Below are 13,644 nucleotides of genomic sequence, written 5' to 3' on the forward strand. Positions count from 1 at the left end.
TAAATGACTGTCGGGACCCCGTCCGGCACCCTAGGGGGACATCTCAATGAAAAGATGGAGGGCGGCGTTGGACATGTGAGTGAATTTAACTTTTAATGAAAACATAGTTTCCATATTGCACACATTGTATATTCACATGGTTTAAAGGTTTTTCACCCATGATGCGTAAAATATTGTGACATTGTTTGGAAAGTACTGATTACTAGTGAGCATATTTATTTCAGTTGTGTGTAACTGGGTGAATGGCTATTTAAATGAAGGCTACATGAGAATTTGACGGCAGATAAGAACCACTTGGCCGAACTAGTCTGCCCCTTTTTTAAACATGTTACCTCAAACCATATTTGATCCTTATTTTTTTGTAAGGATATCAATATGCCTATCCCAAGCATGTTTAAATTGTACTACTGTATTTGCCTCTACCACCTCTGATGGGAGGCTATTTCACTTACCTACTACCCTTTCTATGAAGTAATTCTTCCTCAAATTTCCCCTGAATCTTCCTCCCTCTAGTTTCAGTGCAGGTCCTCTTGTTCTGTTGCTCCTCTTCCTGTGAAGAATGTCTCCCACCTGTACCTTGTTAAAACCCTTGATATATTTGAAAGTTTATATCATGTCCCCCCTATCCCTTCTCTGCTCCAAAGTATACATATTAAGATCATTGTGAAAAGGGCATGTAAAGGGTGTGTACATGGAATTGTGGGTAATGCAGAATTTTGGTATGCATGGAGCCATCTGTATGCATAGGGCTGGTGGTGCAAGTGCACATTCATAATAAAGGTGGCTAATCCAGCAAGCAGATGTATAGATGCTGGATGTGTGTATAAATGCGTACAGCGTTACATTTCTAGGTTTAAGTTATGTGCACAGTGCGAGTGTCAAGCTTGCATGCAACTCTGAATTGGCCTTTATGTTTTCATATGTGTATTTTAAAATAAGATCAGTATTTCCTCTTTATTCTATGATGTTGTTATAAACTTTTGCATCATTCTATAAACCAATCAACTGTTAAATCCTTATAGAAAAATGTCAGACAATACAATTGCTGCATTATACGTAACGTAAAATGCAGTACAGTACTTTGATTCTTTTTTTCCTTGCACCTTAACTATTCCCATAGAAAATGTTTTCTCTTGCCTTACAGGATGGGTTCTTTCTATGCACCCGGATTGATAGGAATAAATGTCCTTAGGTTGCTGACATCTATGTACTTTCAATGCTGGGCAGTTATGAGCAGTAATGTTCCACACGAACGTGTCTTCAAAGCATCTAAATCAAATAATTTCTATATGGGATTGCTTCTTCTTATTCTTTTCTTGAGTCTGTTGCCAGTGGCCTACACAATAATGTCTCTCCCACCGTCATTTGACTGTGGACCATTCAGGTATGACCTTAAATATACATGAAGTAATAGAACGCTTGAACTATAAATTTGATGCGTTAGATAAAATACTTACATTTTATGATAACGATATTGGTTTTAATGAGTTCTTTTGATAATATATTCATTAAAAAAGGAAAAACTAAGCAAACCAGAACCTAGTTCTCCAGCTGATGCTGCCCATATTTGTGTAGATCTAGTGACTTGGCCTACGGCTGTGTCCTCACCTACAGCAAGTGTCTATTTACAAAGCCCTGGATGGATATAAAGTGAACAGAGATAAAGTACCAACTAGGTCCTAAATGTCATTTTACAAACTGCCTGTAACATGGCAGTTAAGTGCTAATTGTTTGGTACTTTATCTCCGCCCAGATCATCTCTCTCCAAGGCTATGTACAGTGTGTAGCGCCGATTACGCATTTCTGCAGATCGTGCACAATATCTTCTGACCATATTGCACGGTAACCACAAGATATCATACTAAATGCAGAATGGTATGGTAGATCGCGCCATCGTACCACTGCATTATGGTGTGTACACGATAAATCATCTAGTTGGCTCTCGGATAGCTCAGGAACACATCACCCTAGCAAGTACGCAGCCTAACACCTGCCATTAGACACATACAGTATGCATCAAACTTTATTGATTATTGGATGGTTAGAATATTTCCAAGTGATTATAATGTGTTTTATGTACATTATATACAAAGTCATTCTTTGTGGTTCTAGTGGGAAGAAGAGAATGTTTGATGTTATCCAGGAAACAATGGAGAGTGACTTCCCACCTTTCGTTGCCAAAATTCTCAGTTCTATAGCAAACCCTGGGCTGATTATTCCAGCTATTCTTCTCATGGTGTAAGTTACTGTATTATTTATCAGTATAATTATCAAAAGTCATTCATTTTGTTGCTTCCATGTCTTTATTTACAAAGCACAATAATACACACCACAACACCTTGGAAAATACAGTATGCATACTGCAGACAGTCAGAGCTTCAACATCTAAAAAAAGTTTGCCCTGATAGTACAAAGTCTGTACAGGTGCACTGCGTACTGTAAGTGTGTAAATGTCACATGTGTTGAAAGCTTATGAACAAATGAAGCTTGTCCCTTTCACAAGACATTACTAAAAATCTGATAACTTTTTTAAAATCAAAGAGACAAGGTTTCAGACTGTGCACTTGATTTTTACATCATACATATTTTAACCTTATACTGCATAGGAATATAATGTATTTTTCACACAGTTTTGATATGGGGCCAAGACCATGCACTCTCTAACAGTTAGGCAAACTAATGGCTGGCAACACCCCCTCTGGAGATTGGTCACACCCCTAAACATAGATCCCTCCCACTGTATTCCTCCAGTGGGCCCGACATGCTCAAATTTGACACTGCTTCTGTATTATTATTATTATTATTATTATTTATTTTAATATATACGTATGGTAATTATATGTGCAGGTTTTTAGATATAAAATATGCATTATACTGTATATGAGCTAATCTTCACCAGACCCGTAATGATCCAATTGATGTGCCTACCTATTAATGTTCTACCTAATTATGCGCTATTCTAACCCAACCACTCAATGTTTCTTCCAGATTAGCCATTTATTACCTCAATGCTGTTTCAAAAGCTTATCAACAAGCAAACATAGATTTGAAGAAGAAGATGCAGATGGTAAGCTTTAAATTCATTGCCCAGTAAAAACATCATTCAAACTTTGAGACATTTTATTACAGCAAAGAGAATGGAAACAATTTTGAAAGGCAAAGAAAAGAAAATCTGCACTCAATTTTTTTTCGCCAATTGAGAAATTAGTCAAGCAGTTGTTATTTTATGGTACATTACCCCGGGCTGCCAAAGTCAATTACGTTAAAATATTTAGCATGTACCTAATTTAGATGTAATAGATTTTCTTATGGAGTTAATAAGAAAATACCTTAATGTCTACAAGTCATGGTGTTGAGCCATAATACTGTTATCTTTATAATTGCATGGAGATCTCACTGTGCTTTCCTTGCCCAGCAAAGAGAAGAAGAAAAAAATAAACGGAATAACAACACTCAGGCTAATTCTGTTATGAGAGACCTGGAAGAGTTACTTCCTCCAAGTGCAAGGAACGCACTCAGGCTGCAGGCTGCTGAAACAGGTATGGGAGCATACTCTATCTTCATTCTTTTACGAGTTTGCGCTTGGGTTAGAGAGATAGGATTTGGGGATTCTAGAGTTACATTTAGGGCAATGACTCATAATGTTGGTACATAATAGAGGACTTCACTGGCCTATCAACATCCACCAGTAGTCTGGGAAATCTTATTATTTTTTTAATTTATTTTTTTATTTTTATACAGTTAAAAATGTTATTATTGTTTGTACACCAAGAACCATTGCAGAATGATCTTCAAAGGAAAGAGACGTTTATTAGACCAGGTAAAATAATTGCAATATAAGTCTGTGATATTGGAGAACATTTGACACCATAAACCCAATATACTTGACCTTATTATTGACAGTTTTTTTTTTTATATTATCCAACTGAAAAGTTTCACATTCCTATGCATTTATTTAATACTATACTATAGTTAATTTGTATTTTATTTTTTGGCACTGTAGTGAAAGGGAAAATTTGCGCCCACATCCATTAGCCACATTTCCTTACATTTATTTTCCAACACTTTTATTTTGCAATTGGGTGTTTATGAACTTTAAATGGAACTTAAGCCCCGTACACATGGGAGAGATATATTGCTCAGCAATATATTGCTGAGCAATATATTGCTGAGTGTCTCTCCTGTTCATCAGCGACCAGAGATGGTCGCTGATAAATCAGGAGACTCTGCCGGTGGAAGAGGCAGGGAAATAGCTGATCGCAGGAGCAAGCTCCTGCGACCAGCGACCATCAGGGGCTGCACACGGGAGCGCGCACCCGGCGATTCATCGCCGACAGCACACACAAATCAATGGCAATATGGTCGCTCAGCGACCATATTCCCAGCGATATGTTCTGAAATTGCACCCGTGTGTACGCACCATTACACCATTGCTAAGGGTATGTGGTTGATAGGTTGACAGTAATTAGGTCGACAGTCAATAGGTCAACACAAGCAATAAGTCGACATGGGAAAGGTTGGCATGAAAAAGGTCAAGATGAGTTTTTATTGTTTTTTATTTATTTTTTAAATGTGGTTTTTCATAGTTAGCTATCCACGTGGACATAAAGAGAGAATATAATAGTGTGCTGAGTGTAACGAGGGGACATTGTACACTTATATGGTGTCCATGTCTACATATGTCAACATAGACACCGGAAAACTGAAAACCGCATCTCAACCTTTTATTATGTTGACAAATTACTTGTGTCGACCAGGTGACCATGTCGAACTATTGTCGGAATTTTGCCTGTTTGTGGTCAATCTATTGATCTAATTACTGTTGACCCTATGATGCCTAAGAAGGTGCTCTGTGCCTCATTAATTGTCTCTTTCCTGTTTCATAAGAGAATCAATCTAACCCTGCACAAAGAAATTCAATGCCGGGTTATGGAACAGGCAACAGTGCACCGGGATTTGCTGGAAGAGAAGGCTCGGTAATGCCAGCACCGCATATTGCCATTACAAGTCCACCTGTGCCAAGACCCATGGGTCCACATATGGGAGGATCCCCACGCTTCCCTCACCCACATCCGAGACATTGAAATGACTGGTTCTCACAATGAAAACTTGACCTTGTCTTCCACTGATATTTGCTAAGCAGGTAATCTGTTAGAATGTGTACTGCTTCACAGTCCTATACAAAGCACAATACTCTACATCAGAAGCTCAGGGTTATAAACTTGTACACAGCTTGAAATGATTTATATTTTGGTATCATAAAGTAAGTGTAGTAATTAAGGGTAGCATTGCTAAACATTAATTAAACATTGTTAAACCAAATAAAATAACACAGACTAGTGGTGCTCAGAGAGTGCTGACAAAGGCCCCAGCTCCTCACAGAAACTCCCAAACAGCCCTAACACTAACTGCGACCTTCTCACTAGTCACCTGCCAACCTTTCAGCATCAGTCATCAAGATAAAGTCCACCAGATGCTCTCTTTGGGCTAGATATATCAAGCTTCAAAAATTGTGGAGAGTGATAAGCAACCAGCCAATCAGCTCACTGAATCAATCAATCACATGGCACTTTTCAAATCCAGCCTGTAACATGTAAGTTAGGAACTGATTGGCTGGCTGTTTATCACTCTCCATTTTATCACTTTATTAAACTTGATTTTTCTGGCTCTTCCTCCCTTTCCCAAAAATACATACAAACAGTACTCCTACTGTGCCTTCACTGCTGCTCTGTTGGATTAATCACATGATTTCAAATGGCCAAAATGTAGGGGAGAAATGCACTGTAGTCAAACAGGAAAGACGCACATTTCCTATCCTCCAAATACACGGGCTTAACAGGCAAACACCCCTGGTTCCTTTATAGCACACTACAGTATACATATAAATAACAGTATTTTCTGAGAATGTGTTTTACAGTATACGCCATTTAGAGTAAAATATATATGAATTACTTGCCTTTAAATTTGAGTTTAGTTGGATATTGAAATAGGCAGATGCAAATTAAGCCTGTAGCTCCTAGATTCGCATGCAGCACACTGAACGTATGTTGTCTTTCAATGGAGAACTGGCTAAATTTTACTTTTCATGAACACTAATTAAATAAGTAATGAAATAAATAATCTGCAGATATAACTGACAGTTATAATACTGACATGCTGAGCTTATTTGCTAATACAACATTTATTATTTGTATTATTATTATTATGTTCTTTTCCAGTTCACGAAATACCAGCTGTAATTGTTCAATACATCCTGTCAGCTTCAGTAACTTCACTTACAGGCCACCTGTCGTAATGTATCTTGCCTACAAATTGATATTGTAGAAAAACGTGTAATATAGTGAATAATGTCATTTGTTTCATTAAAGATATTTTGTTTTCACTGAGTATTTGCATGACTAATCTGTTTGCTACAGTATATGAAGCAAACCAGTAGAACACCCAAGTCATTTACAAATCTGTAAAAAGTACAGTAGACACATGAACTATTTTTCAGGTAATTTTGCACGTTGCAAGGACGGGACACAGCATTTTCTGGAAGTGGCCGCAGTGGCCGTGTGACTTCACACGCAGCCTCTGTGGCCCAAAACATGGCCAGCCTGTGTCTGGCTCTGCAGCTAGGCTACTGCTCATGTGCGAGCACTTCCCTGTGGAACGCAGTGCTCATTTTTTGGGCGGCACATCACTTAGTGGGATCCAGTGAATGCAGCGGCCTTGCCCTGTGCTCGGCGGGGCCCCTGACTACTGCCAGGGGTTGCTGCTTTGCAAAATTTAAAAAAACTGCAATCAGGCCTAAAACAGGCCCTATATCTGGAAATCTGGGTCCATTTCTACAGGAAAGCACATGGCTTAGTTCCTTAAGATGGTGGCCAGTCTCAACATCGGGTTCAGCAGGAACCTGGGATTACTGTATGTCCCAAAAATGACACCAATCACCGGATTTCCCGGTAATATAGCACATATGTGCAAATTTGATTTTACTAGGTACTAGGCTCAGAAGCTGCCCTATCCCGGGTGCTGAGCAGCGGCCAAAGTCAGATTAAAAGGGGGGCACAGAAGGCAAGTTAGCCCAGGCCCAGCTCCTTTAGAGGGGCTTGCAAGCAGTGGCATATTTATAATGGGTGCAATGTGTGCAGTGCACACACAGTCCACACCACGCACACTGCAACCATTCTTTTGGTTGAGAAACACAGTCAAGACATGTTTAACCATTACAATAGCTGAGGTAGTCAATACTACAGGGCTGTACAGTCAGACATTCACAGAGGATGGTGAGAGAACAAGAATTTGCATCTAGCTATTGAGCTCAACCCGGAGCAAGATAAATTCTATTATTTTCCTGTTCTCAGTCTGAACATCGAGTCCTTCTCTACAGCTTAACAGTAATTAATAATAATGCTAATAATAAGAAACAGCCTTTCTAGATGTAACATTGGGGCAGATGTATTAAGCCTGGAGAAGAGATAAACTGGAGATAAAGTGGAGATAACTTGGAAGAGTCAATGCACCAGCCAATTAGCTGTGTTTGAAATATGACAGTTTAGATCTGATTGGCCGGTGCGTTATCTCCTTCCACTTTATCTCCAGTTTATCTCTTCACCAGGCTTAATACATCTGCCCCATAGACCTGACTTTCGTGAGCACGTTCTTATTAACTCCGACATACTAGTAAAAGAATAGAATAAGAAGAGAAAGAAAAAAGTAAGAAGAGAAGTGAAGGGGAGGAGGGGGGTGAATATCTGTACATTGGATCTACACATTGGCCTGTTTGTCCCACAGTTGTTATTTGACTCTACGGTAAAAGTAAAATAGGTTATTTACATTCACAGTCAAATACAGACATAGATGAATTGATGAACCACTAAGGATGTTAGGGGCTAATCCGTGATTAGGCAAAAAAAGCCTTGACACATCTGCTTAAGGAGTCATTTGGTAGTCAGTTGTGAGGAGGTGCGTAAAAGAGTCCAGGATTGGTATTCCGAGAAGAGGTAAATCTTGGTGTTGGAATCTTCATCGAGAGTCGAGATATAAAGTTCCCATTTTTTGCAGAACCTCATCCCACCTGTAAAAGAGTTTGTAGGTAGATATTTCCTTTCATAATAAAGTTGCTCTAGCGTCAACTTGTGGAATTCCCCGATTGTGGGGCCAGTCTTGGCCATCCAATGTTTTAAGATCAATTTTTTTGGATATGGAAAATGATAGTGAGTAAAGGAAACATTTTATTAAGATGAGGCTCACCTGACCAGTCTGAGAAGTTAATGCATAAGCAAGCTTTTGGCTGGGGTGTCAAGTTGACCTGAAATTTAGAGTTAATAAATGCGAATACTTTGTTCCAAAAGCGCCTGATTTTGTAACAGTCCCAGAGGGAGTGGCAAAAGGAGGCCCCCATCTTCCTGCATTTTGGACAACTTCCATCATCATCAGGTACAAAATGGGCTCTGATCCCTGGAGCCAGATATGAAGTGGTGTTACTTAGGGATGAAAGCACAGGAGCGGACAAGTTGATTGGTAAGAGTTCTGATTTTGTTATGTTAATCTTGTAGCCTGCGCTTTCTCCAAATATCGTTATGAGTCTCAGGATTTTTGGAATGGAGCTAAGGGGGTCCGACTGGAACAAGAGCATGCTATCCGCGAACAGGGCTATTTTCAGTTCTCGCTTTCCTATCGTTATGCCCCTGTAAGCGTCCGATTACCTCAGGAGCATAGCCAGGGGTTCTAAGGCTATAACAAACAGCAGGGGCGAGAGAGGGCATCCCTGCCTCGTCCCCTTCTGTATTATAAATAGATCAGAGAGAAGTCCATTGCAGGAAATACGGGTTTGGGGATTGTGATAGAGCAGACTAATCGCATTTATAAAGGATTCAGGAAATTTGAACTTTCGAAGAGTGTCGTATAGGTGTGGCCATTCTATGAAATTGAAAGCCTTATATTTGTCTAAAGAGAGGATGGCACTCTGTAGTGGAGGGGAAGGAGATTGGGATGCTACCAGGGCAGCAATTACCTTTCTGACATTTACCACAGAGTGCCTCCCCATGATGAATCCTGTCTGATCAGGATGGATGATATGTGGCATGAGTGGCTTAAGTCTATCAGCCATAATTTTTGCTAGAATCTTGTAGTGAAGATTAAGGAGAGAAATAGGACGGTAGGATCCTGGTAGGGATATGTCTCTGTCTGGTTTAGGGAGTATTTTGAAGATGGCGGAATTAAAGTGTAGGGGAGGAGAATTTGTCAATATGAAGTTGTTAAAGGCAGCCGCTAAGATGGGGGAGAGTTCCAATGACAGAAGCTTGTACAATTCTCCACAATATCCATCAGGGCCAGGAGCTTTATTTAATTTCAAATGTCGGATGGCTGCCAAAATTTCCTCTACCATTATTGGGGAGTGCAGGGAGTTTACCATGTCATTAGTCAAATTTGGGAATAGGAGTGAATCCCACAAGGTGGGGGATGATCGAGGACTAAGTGATTGAGGGGAGGGGTCAGAGGCTGCACATAGGCCTCCTCCTCTATTAAAGCGCCCCTGCTGGCACGTCTTTAATTGTGCAGAATAAGTGTGAAAAAGGGGTGGGGTTACAGGGCACTGACTGTTCTGCACAATCAGTGCCAGCTAGTCAGCAGCATGGGATATATGAGGGGGAGATATCTGACTATACAGCAGCAGCCAGCCTAAATGGTGAGTGTGACTCAAGGAAGGGGGCAGGCACTTCATATATGTATGTATGTATGTATGTACAGGTATGTATGTGACTATTATATATGTGTGTGTGATTATGTATGTACTGTATACATATACTGTAGGTTTTTGTATAAGTGGGTAGTATGTATAGATTAATATTTTCATTTCTAAATTTAATCCCAGGATTAAGAATTTTTTAATCCAGAATCCCGTTGCAGGGAGTATGCACCCCCCCCCCCCCCCCCCCCCCCTGTTCAGCAGACATAAACATCTAACCCCTGCAATTTATTGTACTTTAGGTGAAAAAATATTGATCTTTAATAAGTTTTAGGAAATTGAATGTAAGTTCCCCTATAGATCATTTGGCAAATGCACCATACAGAGGACATGTGGTTAGCATTCCTGTAGACCAGATCCGACAGTCGTAATACCAATACCAGCATCAAGCCAAGAACATATGGTGATTTACATTGGATCAGTCCCCAGCGTATTCTCTCTGGGAACTGATGGCGCGGCTCTGCGCATGCGTATGGGCGATTATACGTAGTGCAGGGCCGCTGTGCGAATGCCTTTGGTGATTCGCACAGGTAGGGGAGGAGGGGGCGGGCAGGGGCCAGGGCAGGGGAACACTCAGCATTTTATGGGCTTCCCCATGAAAACGCTAGGCATTCCTCTCTGAGCTTAGGGGGGGGGGGGGGGGGGCGGCAATGCCTGTGGGTGAGGGCAGCTGACGTCACATGACGTCAGCGCCCACCCCCTCCTCGGCGAACTCCCACGGAAGTAAAATTCAGTTTAGACTCCCCTTCGGCCGCATAAGAGGGGATGTGTTCTTGGACACATTCCCTTGCATGTTACTGAAGGGATATGGGCAGCGCTGGCGGGGTGCGGCAGGCGGCGTTAAGCTCATTAACACTGCTTAGCGAGCTGTACTGAATCAGGCCCTTAGTCCAAGTAATAAAAAATAAATAAAAAAACGGTACAGTATTCAGTATTGTGTAGTCTGTGTTGACAGTGACAAAGTGTCAGTGTCACAGTCTGGTACTCAGGGGTGAACACAGTGTGAAAGCTGCTACAAATCCTTTAGAGGCCGAATTATCACCATCTGAATCTTCAGGATATGCTGTGATAATATTGGCCCTGTCGCAATGCAGTAATTGGTACTTGTGTACTAGCACGGCGCTCACGATATTTGGTCGCACGACATATAATCGCATCGAATCGCATGGCATACACCAGATACACTGCGATGCGATTTCAAATTGTATAAGCCCCCTATACGATATTAAATTGTATAAGCACCCTAATGGGGGCTTACAATGTTAAATGCACCCCCACGCCATCCCCACTATGAACGTGAACCCGAAGCGTGGCGAGTGCAGCGAGCCGGCAAGGGGTGGCGGTACGCGTCCTACGACCTTTTCATACCCCCACTATCCACGTCGGCATGGAGTTGATCTTATAGAGGCCCTTATTCTGATTGATGCGGACTTTACCGCGTTCTTACGGATTGCGTCTTTACGGCGTCTGCGCATGCGTGTAGAACGCTACGCGCATGTGCCACGCCTTGACTCGGTACCAGTTCGGACAAAGCCCGTCCAAAACTGGTCACCGCAATCAGTCGGGAAATAGGGGCGTATTATGGGCGTCATGCGGAATGACACATGGGCGTAGTTTCAAGTGGGCAAAACGGGGCGGAAACATGGGCGGACACGGGGGAGTACACTTATGTTGGGGGGCGTACATTCGGAAACCACTCCGAATGCACGCGAGCAAAAAGGGCAGAAATGTGCGGTGTCCACAAGTGTACTATTGCTTTGCGGACACCACTCGTTCATGCGGTAGGCGAACGTACGCCTAATGACTACAACCATTAACACCTGAACCCAATACAATCTACTCCTTTACTCATTACTCACTAATAGGACGCTTGTCAGTGCTTTAATAGAAACCATTGCACTTACATTGCTGTAAGGGTTAATGTGGGCTATGCATGTGTTAGGCATGCTTGTAAGGATATATTGGAATCTAATTGATTCCAATTCCAAATAAGCTGGTTTTTATGAGGCTAGGTAATTGAATAAGTGGGTCATGTGATGTTTTGCAGAAGATAGTTCATAGTGGGTTTTTTTGCGGAAATACTCCGCTTACGTGCGGTAGCACCGCTTGGCTCCCGTTCGGATGCGGTATTCCCGAGCATACTCTTGTAATACTCTGTGATACCGTGCCGAATCGGAGTGTTTCTCCCGCACACGCATGCTTTGTATGTCGTCCGTAAACACGCCCTGTTCTTAACGAGTGAGTCCGTCCGAATGCGGAGTACACGTGGGCGTTTCTACGGACGATGGCCGCATGCGGCAAAACACCGTGGCGTGCGGACCGCTCCGTAAGAATGCGGGAATATCCGCACCGATCTGAATAAGGGCCATAGTGTGGCGAGCGCAGCGAGCTACCAAGCCCGAAGTGTGGCGAGCAAAGCAAGCCCCGCAAGGGGATGCGTATTACTTTACATGTATTCCGCGGCCGCTCACCACGCTTCGGGATCGGTGGCTCGCTGCGCTCGCCACATAGTGCTTTTGATGAGTTGAGAGACCCTTTTAAAAAATTGGAAAGTCTACCACCCTCGAGGGTGAATACAGTATTTTGAGAAATAAAAGAGATTTTTTTTTTCACAAAAAAATGTGTTTTACTTGCATTTTGCCACAATTATCAAACTACCCTCATACTCTCTGATATTATCCTGCTTCTTATCTCATTAGTCCAGACGTCATCACAGTTACTTATCTGTCAGTATAGACCAGTGGTTACCAAACTGTGTGCCTAGGCACCCTGGGGTGCCTTAGGACACTTGCAGTGGTGCCTTGGGTTGTTGGACCAGGATCAATTAATTTTATTTACTGGCAAAATCAGTGCTTGTGGCTGCCAATATATGTGGACAAACAGAAGCAAATCCTGTCCCTCACCACATAACTGTGACATACTGTATAAACACAATGCACTTAATTTAATATTTTTTTTCTGAATTTCTCGATAAGAAGCATTTGGCCTAGGGGTGCCTTGAAAATATTTTGATGCTCTAGGGCGCCGTGATTCAAAAAAGTTTGGGAACCCCTGGTATAGACGTATCATCACCAGTAATACGATTTCTGGGCTAGCTGACATCATTGTCACCATTACTGTAGTAGAGGGAGGCTGAGGCACTATGTGCTTGGGCTACATCTTCAAAATCAGATTATTTTTGTTTTCAAACTTGGCTATACAGTATGTACACTTTTACAGTACATGCCAATGATGCTCCTGTTTTTGCAGTGTGCTTCTACTAGCAACTACAGTAATTCAGTCAGGATATTGTAATCCTAAACAATGTATATTCTACAGTATAATGCACAATAAAATATAATTAACCTGCCAAACCTCTGGCTTTGGGTAGTGTGTTATTAGTCTATTGTCTTTGTATATCCTTAACAAAAATGTAACCTACATTAAAATCAGCGTACAGTATGGCCTAACCTCCATGCTCACATCTGCTACTGGTATACATACCATATCCCGGAACTGAACATGCGGGAGGTCAAATTACAGACCCCCGCATTGCAATACAGAACATCCTGATATCCCCCTACCCCTCCCTTACAGCGGCCTAAACATTCCCCCCTGCAGCCTGACCCTAATCCTCCTTGATATTGCCTAAACCTAACCGTGTACCCCAATGCCTAAACCGAACCCCCGCACCTTGCAGTGTCAAAACCTAATCCTCCTCCCTGCTGGCTAGCGCTAAACCCCCCCCCCCCCCCCCCCATACATCCTAACCCTATGACTCCCCCACTAGTGCTGAAACTACTACTGCTTCATTACTGTATTTCAAAATACTTGTCTTGTCACTATATACAGCCACTATTATAATGGTGAACTAAATAAAACTTACACACATAGAAAACTTCCCAATACCTATAATTCCATCAGTGACT

The 13,644-nt window shown here is 41.8% G+C and overlaps 1 protein-coding gene across 1 annotated transcript in view; it reads left to right on the forward strand.

The window, feature by feature from the left end:
• Window positions 1-6,337, forward strand: part of LOC146005784 (transmembrane channel-like protein 2) — a 126,561-nt gene extending 120,224 nt beyond the window's left edge. Inside the window, exons 17-21 of the mRNA XM_083145210.1 lie at window positions 1,145-1,384; window positions 2,113-2,238; window positions 2,989-3,067; window positions 3,416-3,539; window positions 4,888-6,337. Of these exons, the coding sequence (XP_083001336.1) occupies window positions 1,145-1,384; window positions 2,113-2,238; window positions 2,989-3,067; window positions 3,416-3,539; window positions 4,888-5,084 (766 nt within the window). The 3' untranslated portion in view covers window positions 5,085-6,337. The remainder of the gene's footprint in view (window positions 1-1,144; window positions 1,385-2,112; window positions 2,239-2,988; window positions 3,068-3,415; window positions 3,540-4,887) is intronic.
• Window positions 6,338-13,644: the final 7,307 nt, after the last annotated feature.

This window comes from Crinia signifera, chromosome 5 (assembly GCF_055691185.1).
Source record: "Crinia signifera chromosome 5, ASM5569118v1, whole genome shotgun sequence".
Classification (NCBI taxonomy): Eukaryota; Metazoa; Chordata; class Amphibia; order Anura; family Myobatrachidae; genus Crinia; species Crinia signifera.